This window comes from Oncorhynchus clarkii, chromosome 23 (genome assembly GCF_045791955.1).
Source record: "Oncorhynchus clarkii lewisi isolate Uvic-CL-2024 chromosome 23, UVic_Ocla_1.0, whole genome shotgun sequence".
In the NCBI taxonomy this organism is placed as follows: domain Eukaryota; kingdom Metazoa; phylum Chordata; class Actinopteri; order Salmoniformes; family Salmonidae; genus Oncorhynchus; species Oncorhynchus clarkii.
The window spans coordinates 58,848,876-58,867,013 of record NC_092169.1 but is presented as its reverse complement, the minus strand read 5'-3'; the positions used below and the strand labels follow the sequence as shown (position 1 = coordinate 58,867,013).

Here is an 18,138-nt window from a genome sequence, read left to right as displayed (position 1 = left end):
GACACCGACTTCCATACAGGACACCGACTTCCATACAGGACACCGACTTCCATACAGGACACCGACTTCCATACAGGACACCGACTTCCATACAGGACACTGACTTCCATACAGGACACCGACTTCCATACAGGACACCGACTTCCATACAGGACACCGACTTCCATACAGGACACTGACTTCCATACAGGACCCAGGACACTGACTTCCATACATGACACTGACTTCCATACAGGATACCGACTTCCATACAGGACACCAATTTCCATACAGGACACTGACTTCCATACAGGATACCGACTTCCATACAGGACACCAATTTCCATACAGGACACTGACTTCCATACAGGACACCGACTTCCATACAGGACACCGACTTCCATACAGGACACCGACTTCCATACAGGACACCGACTTCCATACAGGACACCGACTTCCATACAGGACACTGACTTCCATACAGGACACCGACTTCCATACAGGACACCGACTTCCATACAGGACACCGACTTCCATACAGGACACTGACTTCCATACAGGACCCAGGACACTGACTTCCATACATGACACTGACTTCCATACAGGATACCGACTTCCATACAGGACACCAATTTCCATACAGGACACTGACTTCCATACAGGACACTGACTTCCATACAGGACACTGACTTCCATACAGGACACTGACTTCCATACAGGACACCGACTTCCATACAGGACACCGACTTCCATACAGGACACCGACTTCCATACAGGACACCGACTTCCATACAGGACACTGACTTCCATACAGGACACTGACTTCCATACAGGACACTGACTTCCATACAGGACACCGACTTCCATACAGGACACTGACTTCCATACAGGACACTGACTTCCATACAGGACACCGACTTCCATACAAGACACCGACTTCCATACAGGACACTGACTTCCATACAGGACACTGACTTCCATACAGGACACTGACTTCTATACAGGACACTGACTTCCATACAGGACACTGACTTCCATACAGAACGGTGAGTTCATTCAGATGTTTAATGTGTATGTGATGTGTATGCTAATGTAGCAGATTGGGATCTGCCACTTGCGCGGCCGAATAGCTAGCTTTCAGGGGCGTGACACGCTTCAGGAGTGTGGTCACGTATGTGATCCCTTCGGGAATTGAACCTTGGTGTTGCTAATGTAGCAGATTGGGATCTGCCACTTGCGCGGCCGAATAGCTAGCTTTCAGGGGCGTGACACGCTTCAGGAGGGCGGTCACGTATGCGATCCCTTCGGGAATTGATCCCTGGTGTTGCGAACCTCGGGTTGGAACCTCGGTATGGAGTGGAACCGGGAGGAAACGGAACAAGCTTAAACGAGCAGTGGGACGTCCTCTACACCAGCACTACGGTTCTCCATTGTCCACCGACCTGCATGAAGAACCCTGCCAGCAGAGCTCTCTTGATGTTGAGTGTGTTGGTCTTGGTTCCGAAGGACGTCTCAGAGATGGGCAGCTCTATTCTCTTCAGGATGTCCGTCAACTCTGACCTGATGGCGTCTGCCGTCTGAAGGGCGCGGTGGTTCAGATGGTAGTCCTGACACCACTTCTCTACGCTGAAGTCTGAGGGAATAACGAGAAGAAACATTCAGATACAAGTGAGGAGAAGAGAATAGAATCAAGTAGAACAGAATCAAGTAGAATAGAATCAAGTAGAACAGAATCAAGTAGAATAGAATCAAGTAGAACATAATTCAATTGCAAACAGTGCATTCGGAGAGTATTCAGACCCCTTGACTTTTTCCACATTTTGTTACTTTATAGCCTTATTATAAAATAGATTTAAATATTTTTTTTTTACCTCATCAATCTACACACAATACCCCATAATGACAAAGCAAAAACAGGTTTTTAGGAAAAAAACTGAAATATAACATTTAAATAAGTATTCAGACCCTTTACTCAGTACTTTGTTGAAGCGACTTTGGCAGTGATTACAGCCTCGAGTCTTCTTGGGTATGACGCTACAAGCTTGACACACCTGTATTTGGGGAGTTTCTACCGTTCTTCTCTGCAGATCCTCTCAAGCTCTGTCAGGTTGGATGGGGAGTGTCGCTGCACATCTATTTTCAGGTCTCTCCAGACATGTTAGATCGGGTTCAAGTCCAGGCTCTGGCTGGGCCACTCAAGGACATTCAGAGACATGTCCCGAATCCACTCCTGCGTTGTCTTCTCTGTGTGCTTAGGGTCGTTGTCCTGTTCGAAAGGTGAACCTTTGCCCCAGTCTGAGGTCCTGAGTGCTCTGGAGCAGGTTTTCATCGAGGATCTCTCTGTACTTTGCTCCGTTCATCTTTGCCTCGATCCTTACTAGTCTCCCAATCCCTGCTGCTGAAAAACATCCCCACAGTATGATGCTGCCACCTCCATGCTTCACCGTAGGGATGGTGCCAGGTTTACTCCAGAAGTGACGCTTAGCATTCAGGGCAAAGAGTTCAATCTTGGTTTCATCGGACCAGAGAATCTTGTTTCTCATGGTCTGAGAGTCCTTTAGGTGCCTTTTGGAAAACTCCAAGCGGGCTGTCATGTGCTTTTTACTGAGGAGTGGTTTCTGTCTGGCCACTCTACCATAAAGGCCTGATTGGTGGAGTGCTGCAGTGATGGTTGTTCTTCTGGAAGGTTCTCTCATCTCCACAGAGGGACTCTGGAGCTCTGTCAGAGTGACCATCGTGTTCTTGGTCACCTCCCTGACCAAGGCCCTTCTCCCCCGATTGCTCAGTTTGTCCGGGCTCCCAGCTCTAGGAAGAGTCTTGGTGGTTCTAAACTTCTTCCATTTACAGTGCCTTGCGAAAGTTATAATAATGTAATCAAGTCTCCGTATAAATGCACCTGCACTGTGATAGTCTCAGAGGTCCGTTAAAAGCGCAGAGAGCATCATGAAGAACAAGGAACACACCAGGCAGGTCCGAGATACTGTTGTGAAGAAGTTTAAAGCCGGATTTGGATACAAAAAGATTTCCCAAGCTTTAAACATCCCAAGGAGCACTGTGCAAGCGATAATATTGAAATGGAAGGAGTATCAGACCACTGCAAATCTACCAAGACCTGGCCGTCCCTCTAAACTTTCAGCTCATACAAGGAGAAGACTGATCAGAGATGCAGCCAAGAGGCCCATGATCACTCTGGATGAACTGCAGCTGAGGTGGGAGACTCTGTCCATAGGACAACAATCAGTCGTATATTGCACAAATCTGGCCTTTATGGAAGAGTGGCAAGAAGAAAGACATTTCTTAAAGATATCCATAAAAAGTGTTGTTTAAAGTTTGCCACAAGCCACCTGGGAGACACACCAAACATGTGGAAGAAGGTGCTCTGGTCAGATGAAACCAAAATTGAACTTTTTGGCAACAATGCAAAACGTTATGTTTGGCGTAAAAGCAACACAGCTCATCACCTTGACCACACCATCCCCACTGTCAAACATGGTGGTGGCAGCATCATGGTTTGGGCCTGCTTTTCTTCAGCAGGGACAGGGAAGATGGTTAAAATTGATGGGAAGATGGATGGAGCCAAATACAGGACCATTCTGGAAGAAAACCTGATGGAGTCTGCAAAAGACCTGAGACTGGGACGGAGATTTGTCTTCCAACAAGACAATGATCCAAAACATAAAGCAAAATCTACAATGGAATGGTTCAAAAATAAACATATCCAGGTGTTAGAATGGCCAAGTCAAAGTCCAGACCTGAATCCAATCGAGAATCTGTGGAAAGAACTGAAAACTGCTGTTCACAAATGCTCTCCATCCAACCTCACTGAGCTCGAGCTGTTTTGCAAGGAGGAATGGGAAAAAATTTCAGTCTCTCGATGTGCAAAACTGATAGAGACATACCCCAAGCGACTTATCGCAGCTGTAATCGCAGCAAAAGGTGGCGCTACAAAGTATTAACTTAAGGGGGCTGAATAATTTTGCACGCCCAATTTTTCAGTTTTTGATTTGTTAAAAAAGTTTGAAATATCCAATAAATGTCGTTCCACTTCATGATTGTGTCCCACTTGTTGTTGATTCTTCTCAAAAAAATACAGTTTTATATCTTTATGTTTGAAGCCTGAAATGTGGCAAAAGGTCGCAAAGTTCAAGGGGGCCGAATACTTTCGCAAGGCACTGTAAGAATGACGGAGGCCACAGTGTTCTTGGGGACCTTCAATGTCGCAGAAATGTTTTGGTACCCTTCCCCAGATCTGTGCCTAGACACAATCCTGTCTCGGAGCTCTACGGGCAATTCCTTTGACCTCATGGCTTGGTTTTTGCTCTGACATGCAGTGTCAACTGTGGAACCTTATATTGTACAGGTGTGTGCCTTTCTAAGTCATTTCCAATCAATTGAATTTTCCACAGGTGGACTCCAATCAATTTGTAGAAACATCTTAAGGATGATCAATGGAAACAGGATGTATCTGAGCTCAATATCGAGTCTCATAGCAAAGGGTCTGAATACTGATGAAAATAAGGCATTTCTGTTTTTTATTTTTAATACATTTGCAAAAATTTCTAAAAACCAGTTTTCAATTTGTTATTATGGGGTATTGTGTGTATATTGATGAGGGGGGGGGGGGGCTATTTAATCAATTTTAGAATAAGGTTGTAACCTAACAAAACGTGGAAAAAGTCAAGGGGTCTGAATCCTTACCAAAGGCACCATATAGTGAAGTATTTCACAATGTGAAGCTTTTTTGAGCTCAATGGATGTGACTGACTGTCTTTCTGGCTGCATTTGAAGTAACTAACTCACATGTCTCTCTCTGGCTGTACTTGAAGGCGTTGTAGATGTTGATGAGGGTGAAGTGGTCTCCCTCAGGGTGCCGGAACTTTCTGTGACACTGTTGTACCTCTTGGGTCCTGCCAACAGGTGGCTCCAAGAAGCAGCTTGGCGCTAAACGCAAAACAGACAGAATCAATAGGGTGGTTAGCATTGGTGCTAACGCAAAACAGACAGAATCAATAGGGTGGTTAGCATTGGTGCTAACGCAAAACAGACAGAATCAATAATAGTATGTACGACGGGGTGGTTCCAGTTCCCGCCAATATCCAGCAACTTCTCACAGCCATTGAAGAGGAGTGGGACAACATTCCAACATTTCAACTCTATTTGAAGGAGATGTCGCGCCGCATGAGGCAAACGATGGTCACACCAGATACTGACTGGTTTTCTGATCCACACCCCTACCTTTTTTTTAAAAGGTATCTGTGACCAACAGATGCATATCTGTATTCCCAGTTATGTGAAATCCAAAAATGACTTTATTTAATATTAACTGTTTTTGTTATATGAACTGTAACTCAGCAAAATCTTTGAAATTGTTGCATGTTGTGTTTTATTTTGAGCTAGTTAACTAGACCTACATTCTGGCTTGATATAGGAGAGGATGCCAATATATTACCACTTCTCTTCCCCTGTGGTTCCATTAAAAGAGAAGTTTTACCTACTGCTTTGAGGGAAAACGGTAAGTTTCTTCTATTACGACTTACTTAAAACATTATAACTCCTATTTTTTTAATACTCATGAATACTCTGTACTATTTACAAGGTGGTATCTAATACCATTAGGTGACATTCGTTTCATGTGTTTGTTTTTAAGGAGTTCCTCTAGACACACTGATGGTTTATCAGACAGCTCCACATCCAGACCTGGAGAAGAACCTGAAGAACCATTTTACAGAGCAGGTACAGGAAGCATCAACTAAGTCCCGGACTTTCCCCTCAAAAAACACTATCCCATATATCCACACGTTGTGATGTTGTTATCGTTCAAAAACGGTAATCATCATGATTTGGGCTCTGTCCACACGCAGGGTGTTCCAGCCAGCATTGCTTTCTTCAGCCCGTCGGGAGTCAAGTTCTGTTTGGAAACGGTGAGGAGACTGTCAGGTGAACAACTTGTGCAGATAAAGGTGAGAACGTTTTTCCTCGTTTTTCCGATGTAACTTTAAGTGACTGTGGATATCTTCATTGAGCTTGTGATGCTGTTATACTGCCAATACAATTGAACTTTAAAATGTTGTGTTGTTTGGTCTTCCAGTTTGCGGCCATAGGACCCACCACAGCAGAGGCCATGACGGCAGAGGGGCTCTCGGTCAGCTGCTCAGCAGACAAACCTACAGCTGAGCACCTAGCCGCAGGGATAGCAAAGGCTCTACAGTGACAGACTTGACGAGACGGGCCGCAAACCAACCCGAAAAACTTGATCCGTCCCCCCATCACGTTCTCATTCAGCCTCTGTGAAAAAGGATTGTGGTTTTGCATTCTTTGTGATTGATTTATCCCTGTGAAGTATTTGCTATTATTTGTGGGGTTTTATGTCCTATTTTGATCGCGGATAACCATCTGTATATTTATGATATTGTCATGTGTTGTTGTGCACCACAGAGATATTGTAATGCTTTCTGCCTATTTGTTGACACTGAATGTATCAAATCATGCTCTTATAAACTTGTGAATACACTGAGCTGATAGAAGTATTGTTTTTACGGTAAAAACATTGAGACAATTATTTTATTGTGCCACACTAGGCAGGTAGCCTAGTGGTTAGTGTCGAATCCCCGAGCTGACAAGGTAAAAATCTGTCCTTCTGCCCCTGAACAAGGCAGTTAACTCCACTGTTCCCAGGTAGGCCCTCATTGTATATAATCATTTCTTCTGACTTGCCTAGTTAAATGAAGGTTAAATAAATAAATATAAAAATATATTTTTTAAATGAGCATACTTTGAGAATTGAACATGATGAATTTAATTATTAAAAATTAAATAGTGAACAATATGTTGAAATGGTGATTTATTGATTTTTATTTATGGCCGTTTTTTTTTTAAACTGAATAAATCCAGCTGAGGGGGAGAGACGCGCGCTATGCGTTCCAAACAGGTGTGTTCCTGGGCGGGAGTCGCGTGGCTGTTTTCCTGCGCTTTACTGTCGGGGATGAAATGCCAACGGTTAAGACCGCTCTGTATCCATTAGTAACCAGTATCCATTAGTAACCAGGGAAGCTTTAGTCACACATTTGGCCGACATTTTTAATTTAGCAGCCACTTTAGAGGTGTTTGTTTACCTTTCGCAGCTGAGTGCGTATTGCGAGTCATAGGCCATCTCTATAGGTCTACTTTATTGAAGTGTCGATACTCTGTAAAACTTCAAAGTGTGTCACGTTTAAAGGGCGTAACTTTGGAAAAGAGCCTTTACATTTTGGTTGAGGACATGATTCGCTCTTCAGTGGGTCATTATCTCTCTCTCTCTCCATCTTCAAACTGACCCGTGTCAAGACACACCGCAACAAACCACGATGCTGATTTTACTCCAGCTGATAAATGTATTATTGTTGACCAGCATTGGCTCCACTGATGCAGAGAAACTCTTCCACAGTCGGGATCATTCCGACCTAGAGATCCCCTCCTCTCACCAGGCTGAGCTCATAACAGACCAGGATACTGCAGAGGTAAAACTTAGAGGTAAAATTTTTTCTCTCTCTCTCTCTCTCTCTCTCTCTCTCTCTCTCCAAGTAATCACTATTTTATTAGGTGCAAATGTGATGCTCAGCTATTCAATATATGGCATATTATACTGTCTGGCAGATTATACATTCAAAAGGTCAGAGATGCCCGATGATGGATATTCTAATATCTTCAGTAGTGGTTATAAAGGCGTTATGGATGTAAACATAAGCGTGAAGGTTTAACCCCAATACAAGACACGTGTTGCACCAACATGGTTTAAATCAATCTTAGATTAGACCTAATCTAGACTTTGTAAATCTACGTTTATAATTCATCAGAGATGTGTTGCACCACTTAATTTTAAGACTGGATTTGTTCATCTAAGGTTAAACCACTAAACTATGATCAGTGATATGTGTCCTAATGGATTCACCATATAAATATGTTGTAGTTCTATGGAAACAAACCAGCACTGGTTATTGCTAGCCTAGCCAGCAAAGTGACTTTTCACTTCAGGCTAAGGATGAAATTAATTGCACTTATCTGTCAAATGATTTAGCTGGATAGTTGAGTTTAACGAACATGATAAACCACAGGAGATAAAATTGTTATTCACAATGAAAATAAAGGACATACAAATGATTCACACTGATATTTGATGCATTTAAACAGTGTCAGTTTAGATTTAATCCCAAAACTGAATTTAAATTAGTTTTTAAAACAATGGAGCAACAAGATTACATTTGATCTTGGTTTGAGTTGTAAATTAAATTTAGTTTAGAAGAAGGATTAGATTGAACTATGATTATTGATAACGAGGTTTAAGGTTCAGGGCAAAAACATTACTAGATAAACCTTGATTAAACCCAGTTTAAGAGTTGATCCATGTTGGTACAATCCACCCTGGGGGAATCAAAAACATTACTACATAAACCTTGATTAAACCCAGTTTAAGAGTTGATCCATGTTGGTACAATCCACCCTGGGGGAATCAACAACATTACTAGATAAACCTTGATTAAACCCAGTTTAAGAGTTAATCCATGTTGGTACAATCCACCCTGAGTGAATCAAATATAATCAAAAACATTACTAGATAAACCTTGATTAAACCCAGTTTAAGAGTTAATCCATGTTGGTACAATCCACCCTGAGGGAATCAAATAGAATCAAATAGAATCAAAAACATTACTAGATAAACCTTGATTAAACCCAGTTTAAGAGTTAATCCATGTTGGTACAATCCACCCTGGGGGAATCAAAAACATTACTAGATAAACCTTGATTAAACCCAGTTTAAGAGTTCATTCATGTTGGTACAATCCACCCTGAGTGAATCAAATAGAATCAAATAGAATCAACAACATTACTAGATAAACCTTGATTAAACCCAGTTTAAGAGTTAATCCATGTTGGTACAATCCACCCTGAGTGAATCAAATAGAATCAAATAGAATCAACAACATTACTAGATAAACCTTGATTAAACCCAGTTTAAGAGTTAATCCATGTTGGTACAATCCACCCTGAGTGAATCAAATAGAATCAAATAGAATCAACAACATTACTAGATAAACCTTGATTAAACCCAGTTTAAGAGTTAATCCATGTTGGTACAATCCACCCTGAGTGAATCAAATAGAATCAAATAGAATCAAAACATTACTAGATAAACCTTGATTAAACCCAGTTTAAGAGTTAATCCATGTTGGTACAATCCACCCTGAGTGAATCAAATGAATCAAATAGAATCAAAAACATTACTAGATAAACCTTGATTAAACCCAGTTTAAGAGTTAATCCATGTTGGTACAATCCACCCTGAGTGAATCAAATAGAATCAAATGAGCCAAAGGTTGTAGGAGTGTAAACTACATACCTGATAGCATAGCTGCGATGGTCACCACCTCGTTCACACAATCAAACTCACAGGACGCCAGCAGAGCCTTGGCCATCTGAGCGTCCAATGGCAACTCAGAGATTATGATCCCGATCTCTGATAGGTTCCCATCGTCGTCCAATGCCGCGAGGTAATCCAGCTCCTCTAGCGACTGCATCAGACCCTCTGGATCTGGATAGGAAGTAGACAATTTAGATCATAGATAATAAAATACCAGATCTGGATAGGAAATAGACAACTTAGATCATAGATAATAAAATACAAGATCTGGATAGGAAGTAGACAACTTAGATAATAGATAATAAAATACAAGATCTGGATAGGAAGTAGACAACTTAGATAATAGATAATAAAATACAAGATCTGGATAGGAAGTAGACGACTTAGATAATAGATAATAAAATACAAGATCTGGATAGGAAGTAGACAACTTAGATCATAGATAATAAAATACAAGATCTGGATAGGAGGTAGACAACTTAGATAATAGATAATAAAATACAAGATCCAGATAGGAAGTAGACAACTTAGATCATAGATAATAAACTACAAGATCTGGATAGGAAGTAGACAACTTAGATCATAGATCATAAAATACAAGATCTAGATAGGAGGTAGACAACTTAGATAATAGATAATAAAATACAAGATCTGGATAGGAAGTAGACGAATTAGATCATAGATAATAAAATATAAGATCTGGATAGGAAGTAGACAACTTAGATAATAGATAATAAAATACCAGATCTGGATAGGAAGTAGACAACTTAGATCATAGATAATAAAATACAAGATCTGGATAGGAAGTAGACAACTTAGATCATAGATCATAAAATACAAGATCTGGATAGGAATTAGACAACTTAGATCATAGATAATAAAATACAAGATCTGGATAGGAGGTAGACAACTTAGATAATAGATAATAAAATACAAGATCCGGATAGGAAGTAGACAACTTAGATCATAGATAATAAACTACAAGATCTGGATAGGAAGTAGACAACTTAGATCATAGATCATAAAATACAAGATCTAGATAGGAAGTAGACAACTTAGATCATATATAATAAAATACAAGATCTGGATAGGAAGTAGACAACTTAGATCATAGATAATAAAATACAAGATCTGGATAGGAAGTAGACAACTTAGATAATAGATAATAAAATACAAGATCTGGATAGGAAGTAGACAACTTAGATCATAGATAATAAACTACAAGATCTGGATAGGAAGTAGACAACTTAGATCATAGATCATAAAATACAAGATCTAGATAGGAAGTAGACAACTTAGATAATAGATAATAAAATACAAGATCTGGATAGGAAGTAGACAACTTAGATAATAGATAATAAAATACAAGATCTGGAAAGGGAAGTAGATCATCCTTTACATAATAGATAATAATAAGAAGAGATATTAGACAGAGAAAACACCTGTTTAACAAAATGACTTGTCAGTTGATGCTTTTGATTATGATCATATAGTATCTGCTCAGCTCCTCAAGAGATCGAGGGCCTTTAACTTGAACAAGAGATCGAGGGCCTTTAACTTGAACAAGAGATCGAGGGCCTTACTTTAACAAGAGATCGAGGGCCTTTAACTTTAACAAGAGATCGAGGGCCTTTAACTTGAACAAGAGATCGAGGGCCTTACTTTAACGTTAACAAGAGATCGAGGGCCTTACTTTAACTTTAACAAGAGATCGAGGGCCTTACTTTAACTTGAACAAGAGATCGAGGGCCTTACTTTAACGTTAACAAGAGATCGAGGGCCTTACTTTAACTTTCACAAGAGATCGAGGGCCTTACTTTAACGTTAACAAGAGATCGAGGGCCTTACTTTAACTTTCACAAGAGATCGAGGGCCTTACTTTAACGTTAACAAGAGATCGAGGGCCTTTAACTTTAACAAGAGATCGAGGGCCTTACTTTAACGTTAACAAGAGATCGAGGGCCTTACTTTAACGTTAACAAGAGATCGAGGGCCTTACTTTAACTTGAACAAGAGATCGAGGGCCTTTAACTTGAACAAGAGATCGAGGGCCTTACTTTAACTTGAACAAGAGATCGAGGGCCTTACTTTAACTTTAACAAGAGATCGAGGGCCTTACTTTAACTTTAACAAGAGATCGAGGGCCTTACTTTAACAAGAGATCGAGGGCCTTACTTTAACTTGAACAAGAGATCGAGGGCCTTACTTTAACTTGAACAAGAGATCGAGGGCCTTACTTTAACTTGAACAAGAGATCGAGGGCCTTACTTTAACTTGAACAAGAGATCGAGGGCCTTACTTTAACTTTAACAAGAGATCGAGGGCCTTTAACTTTAACAAGAGATCGAGGGCCTTTAACTTGAACAAGAGATCGAGGGCCTTACTTTAACTTTAACAAGAGATCGAGGGCCTTACTTTAACTTGAACAAGAGATCGAGGGCCTTACTTTAACTTGAACAAGAGATCGAGGGCCTTACTTTAACTTGAACAAGAGATCGAGGGCCTTACTTTAACTTGAACAAGAGATCGAGGGCCTTACTTTAACTTGAACAAGAGATCGAGGGCCTTTAACTTGAACAAGAGATCGAGGGCCTTACTTTAACTTGAACAAGAGATCGAGGGCCTTACTTTAACTTGAACAAGAGATTGAGGGCCTTACTTTAACTTGAACAAGAGATCGAGGGCCTTACTTTAACTTGAACAAGAGATCGAGGGCCTTTAACTTTAACAAGAGATCGAGGGCCTTTAACTTGAACACGTCAAAAGACAGTAGAATACAGAATCAGAATAAAACTCTCTTCCTGAAAAGAGCCTGAGCTCCAAAAAAGGTTGATCCAGGAATTCTAGCCTAGTTGTGTTCCAGTAGAATAGAGGACAGTAAATTCTACTTCCTCCTCATTGTGGCGTTGGAGGTCAGCTGGACGAAACGAGACGCGTTATGAGGTAATCATTTACAACAAGCTGGCCACTTTACTCCGTGGTGTGTGTCCAAAACGGTACACTACCCTTTTTGACCAGAGTAGGGCACTATATAGAGAATAGGGAGCCATTTGGGATGCAAGTTTGTCACTGTCCTCAACTCTTCCCATGCAGGGACAGCCGGGTGGGTCGGGTCTCTCAGACAATGGTCCCTGGCAGGCCACTGGCAGGCCACTGTCAGCTCTACTAAAGCATGGCTGACTGCCTCTAAACAGGACAGAGCACGGCATACAGACCTCCATCAGACCTCTACCCAGGACAAAAAAACGCTCCTGTACCCTGTACCACTCCACAGTTACAGCTATGGTTGCAAAAAAGTCTGCTAACTTTCAACAAAATGCCCAGGTTTCCCAGAATTCCTGGTTGGATGATTCCAAGATTTCCTGCTTATTCCCTCCTGATTTCCTGGAAAAACTGGGAATTTGGGGAAAGTTGCTAGAATTTTGCAACCCTAGTTACAGCACAGATTACACAGGGTCAGATCCATAGAAGTACAGATTACACAGGGTCAGATCCATAGAAGTACAGATTACACCGGGTCAGATCCATAGAAGTACAGATTACACAGGGTCAGATCCATAGAAATACAGATTACACAGGGTCAGATCCATAGAAGTACATATTACACAGGGTCAGATCCATAGAAGTACAGATTACACCGGGTCAGATCCATAGAAGTACAGATTACACAGGGTCAGATCCATAGAAATACAGATTATAACCCATGTAATTTAATTAGGACCTCTGTGGTCAGACTCACCTCCCAGACCAGCGTCTAATAACCTGGGAATACACTGAATACCCAGATACAACCAGGGTTTCTAGTCATGCTTCTACATCTGCATTGCTTTCTGTTTGGGGTCTGAGGCTGGGTTTCTGTATAAGCAGTTGGTGACATCTGCTGAAGTAAAAAGGGCTTTACAGATACATTTGATTGATTTGGTAGTTTGGTTCAATTCCTTTTTTTGGTTACAGTACCACCAAGTACATTTTGCTCTGCCCGGAGTAGCCCTGAAGTACCAAGTAGGCCAAGTAGACCCGGTGGACAGGCCAAGTAGATCCGGTGGACAGGCCAAGTAGACCCGGTGGACAGGCCAAGTAGACCCGGTGGACAGGCCAAGTAGACCCGGTGGACAGGCCAAGTAGCCCCGGTGGACAGGCCAAGTAGACCCGGTGGACAGGCCAAGTAGACCCGGTGGACAGGCCAAGTAGCCCCGGTGGACAGGTCAAGTAGATCCGGTGGACAGGCCAAGTAGCCCCGGTGGACCAAGTAGCCCTAGGAGGTCCTAGTACCCCTGGATGAGGACCACTGTCCTACTATAGTACCATGTAGAGTGTCTGTCTGGTAGACTGACCTGGTCTGGTGATGAAGTCACAGTGTCTCAGCCCTGCGATCTCCATCCTCTTGAGGAAGAGGATGGTGAAGGTGAGGTTGGTGTCCAGGATCTGAGGGGATGTCTCTATAGGGAGTACTCTCTCCTCAGGGTACAGGCAGAAACACTTCCCTGGACAAACACAGACAACTCAATCAATTTTTTACTATTTTCTACATCGTAGAATAATTGTGAAGACATCAAAACTATGAAATAACACATATGGAATCAAGTAGTAACCAACAAAAGTGTTATATTTATTTGAGATTCTTCAAAGTAGCCTCCCCTTTGTCTTGATGACAGCTTTGCACACTCTTGACATTCTCTCAACCAGCTTCATGAGGTAGTCACCTGGAATGCATTTCAATTAACAGGTGTGCCTTGTTAAAAGTTAATTTGTGGAATTTCTTTCCTTCTTAATGTGCCAATCAGTTGTGTTGTGACAAGGTAGGGGTGGTATACAGAAGATAGCCCTATTTGGTAAAAGACCAAGTCCATATTATGGCAAGAACAACTCAAATGAGCAAAGACGGGGGGGTCCAGTCAGCTGGTTCCTGATATCAGTACCTGTCGGTCCAGTCAGCTGGTTCCTGATATCAGTACCTGTCGGTCCAGTCAGCTGGTTCCTGATATCAGTACCTGTCGGTCCAGTCAGCTGGTTCCTGATATCAGTACCTGTCGGTCCAGTCAGCTGGTTCCTGATATCAGTACCTGTCTGTCCAGTCAGCTGGTTCCTGATATCAGTACCTGTCTGTCCAGTCAGCTGCTTCCTGATATCAGTACCTGTCGGTCCAGTCAGCTGGTTCCTGATATCAGTACCTGTCTGTCCAGTCAGCTGCTTCCTGATATCAGTACCTGTTGGTCCAGTCAGCTGCTTCCTGATATCAGTACCTGTCGGTCCAGTCAGCTGCTTCCTGATATCAGTACCTGTCTGTCCAGTCAGCTGCTTCCTGATATCAGTACCTGTTGGTCCAGTCAGCTGCTTCCTGATATCAGTACCTGTCGGTCCAGTCAGCTGCTTCCTGATATCAGTACCTGTTGGTCCAGTCAGCTGCTTCCTGATATCAGTACCTGTTGGTCCAGTCAGCTGCTTCCTGATATCAGTACCTGTTGGTCCAGTCAGCTGCTTCCTGATATCAGTACCTGTCTGTCCAGTCAGCTGCTTCCTGATATCAGTACCTGTCGGTCCAGTCAGCTGCTTCCTGATATCAGTACCTGTCTGTCCTGTCAGCTGGTTCCTGATATCAGTACCTGTCGGTCCAGTCAGCTGGTTCCTGATATCAGTACCTGTCGGTCCAGTCAGCTGCTTCCTGATATCAGTACCTGTCGGTCCTGTCAGCTGCTTCCTGATATCAGTACCTGTCTGTCCAGTCAGCTGGTTCCTGATATCAGTACCTGTCGGTCCAGTCAGCTGGTTCCTGATATCAGTACCTGTCGGTCCAGTCAGCTGGTTCCTGATATCAGTACCTGTCGGTCCAGTCAGCTGGTTCCTGATATCAGTACCTGTCGGTCCAGTCAGCTGCTTCCTGATATCAGTACCTGTCGGTCCAGTCAGCTGCTTCCTGATGTCAGTACCTGTCGGTCCAGTCAGCTGGTTCCTGATATCAGTACCTGTCGGTCCAGTCAGCTGGTTCCTGATGTCAGTACCTGTCGGTCCAGTCAGCTGCTTCCTGATATCAGTACCTGTCGGTCCAGTCAGCTGCTTCCTGATATCAGTACCTGTCGGTCCAGTCAGCTGGTTCCTGATATCAGTACCTGTCGGTCCAGTCAGCTGCTTCCTGATATCAGTACCTGTCGGTCCAGTCAGCTGCTTCCTGATATCAGTACCTGTCGGTCCAGTCAGCTGGTTCCTGATATCAGTACCTGTCGGTCCAGTCAGCTGCTTCCTGATATCAGTACCTGTCGGTCCAGTCAGCTGCTTCCTGATATCAGTACCTGTCGGTCCAGTCAGCTGCTTCCTGATATCAGTACCTGTCGGTCCAGTCAGCTGCTTCCTGATATCAGTACCTGTCTGTCCTGTCAGCTGCTTCCTGATATCAGTACCTGTCTGTCCTGTCAGCTGCTTCCTGATATCAGTACCTGTCGGTCCAGTCAGCTGCTTCCTGATATCAGTACCTGTTGGTCCAGTCAGCTGCTTCCTGATATCAGTACCTGTTGGTCCAGTCAGCTGCTTCCTGATATCAGTACCTGTCGGTCCAGTCAGCTGCTTCCTGATATCAGTACCTGTCGGTCCAGTCAGCTGCTTCCTGATATCAGTACCTGTCTGTCCTGTCAGCTGGTTCCTGATATCAGTACCTGTCGGTCCAGTCAGCTGGTTCCTGATATCAGTACCTGTCTGTCCAGTCAGCTGCTTCCTGATATCAGTACCTGTTGGTCCAGTCAGCTGCTTCCTGATATCAGTACCTGTCGGTCCAGTCAGCTGCTTCCTGATGTCAGTACCTGTCGGTCCAGTCAGCTGCTTCCTGATATCAGTACCTGTCGGTCCAGTCAGCTCCTTCCTGATATCAGTACCTGTCGGTCCAGTCAGCTGCTTCCTGATATCAGTACCTGTCGGTCCAGGATGTCAGTACCTGTCGGTCCAGTCAGCTGCTTCCTGATATCAGTACCTGTCGGTCCTGTCAGCTGCTTCCTGATATCAGTACCTGTCTGTCCAGTCAGCTGCTTCCTGATATCAGTACCTGCCGGTCCAGTCAGCTGCTTCCTGATGTCAGCCTGGTATCTGCTGATGGATCGTAGTACTTCAGAGTTGGCCCTTATCCTGGGATGATACACCTGGTTGAAAGAATACACGTTTAACCATAGAAAGGCATTAATAACTATTTAATAACGTCATGAATTAACTCATTTAATAGGATATCTATGGTCATAGCCTTGGCATACATGTATAAACTAACATGCAATGCTTGTTTAATGGGGATTCAACTCACATATCTTTTCTCCACTCCTACGTCGATGACAAAGTTAACAGAGTCCACAGCCCAGAACATGTCCTCTCCCTGGCTTGTGGAGAGGAAAACCCTCCGGCACCTGGTCGTAACGATTCCCCTACTCCCCATCCCCTCCACCAGGAGAGAGGGTGTCCGACCCTGCCCAGGGCACAAGACCACGGGCACCAGCTCCCCAAGGTCTGCCCCCAGTCTGGTTCCCTCTCTCTGGAGGATAGCACGGGCACAGACAACCTCCTGTGGGGAGGGGCAACACAGTGTGAGAAGTGTTGACAGCACCATACGACTAGTCCCGTGTGGCTACTGGCTAGCAACGCCCCCAAGGTCATGGGTTCACTTCCTGCAGGGATCACATGTCTAAAAACTGTACAGCTCTGAGGATAATAGTGTCTGCTACTTGACCACTACACCCCAGGCTGAATGGTTCAACGCGAGGGGAAGAGAGGGCTTATCATGTCATAAATAGTTAACACATTTTGCTCGCAGACCCATCAATAGAAAAAGGCTGAGTTGACATCCCTATTGACAGGCTTTAAAGCTCATTGTCACACACACACATATGGTCCAGGACAACAAGGCCTTTCAAAACGCTTTGTCATTCCAACAGACCACTAGGCAGACCACTAGTCAGACCACTAGGCAGACCACTAGGCAGACCACTAGGCAGACCACTAGTCAGACCACTAGGCAGACCACTAGTCAGACCACTAGGCAGACCACTAGGCAGACCACTAGGCAGACCACTAGTCAGACCACTAGGCAGACCACTAGGCAGACCACTAGTCAGACCACTAGGCAGACCACTAGGCAGACCACTAGTCAGACCACTAGGCAGACCACTAGGCAGACCACTAGTCAGACCACTAGGCAGACCACTAGGCAGACCACTAGGCAGACCACTAGGAAGACCACTAGGCAGACCACTAGGCAGACCACTAGGCAGACCACTAGGCAGACCACTAGACCACTAGGCAGACCACTAGGCAGACCACTAGACCACTAGGCAGACCACTAGGCAGACCACTAGACCACTAGGCAGACCACTAGGCAGACCACTAGGCAGACCACTAGGCAGACCACTAGACCACTAGGCAGACCACTAGGCAGACCACTAGGCAGACCACTAGGCAGACCACTAGACAGACCCCTAGGCAGACCACTAGGCAGACCACTAGGCAGACCACTAGACCACCTCACAGTCAAACACACGGAAGCAAATAAAAGCAAAGGCAAACGAGACGGCTGGACGAGACGGCTGGACGAGACGGGGGACGAGACAGGGGACGAGACTGGGGACGAGACGGCTGGACGAGACGGCGGACGAGACGGGGGACGAGACAGGGGACGAGACTGGGGACGAGACGGCTGGACGAGACGGGGGACGAGACAGGGGACGAGACTGGGGACGAGACGGGGGACGAGACGGAGGACGAGACGGGGGACGAGACGGGGGACGAGACAGGGGACG

At 44.0% G+C, this 18,138-nt stretch overlaps 2 protein-coding genes across 2 annotated transcripts in view; one reads left to right on the top strand and one right to left on the bottom strand.

Moving 5' to 3' along the window:
* Positions 1-18,138, bottom strand: part of LOC139381125 (DEAH (Asp-Glu-Ala-His) box polypeptide 32a) — a 34,656-nt gene that overhangs the window by 2,828 nt on the left and 13,690 nt on the right. Inside the window, exons 6-11 of the mRNA XM_071124437.1 lie at positions 16,653-16,907; positions 16,404-16,497; positions 13,708-13,857; positions 9,353-9,544; positions 4,780-4,920; positions 1,422-1,612 (exon numbers count right to left, since the gene is read on the bottom strand). Of these exons, the coding sequence (XP_070980538.1) occupies positions 1,422-1,612; positions 4,780-4,920; positions 9,353-9,544; positions 13,708-13,857; positions 16,404-16,497; positions 16,653-16,907 (1,023 nt within the window). The remainder of the gene's footprint in view (positions 1-1,421; positions 1,613-4,779; positions 4,921-9,352; positions 9,545-13,707; positions 13,858-16,403; positions 16,498-16,652; positions 16,908-18,138) is intronic.
* On the top strand, positions 5,041-6,792 carry LOC139381960 (uroporphyrinogen III synthase). Its single transcript, XM_071125845.1, has 5 exons — positions 5,041-5,172; positions 5,377-5,491; positions 5,627-5,712; positions 5,841-5,939; positions 6,068-6,792. Exons 1-5 carry the CDS (start codon positions 5,041-5,043, stop codon positions 6,188-6,190), a joined length of 555 nt encoding a protein of 184 aa, XP_070981946.1. The 3' UTR covers positions 6,191-6,792.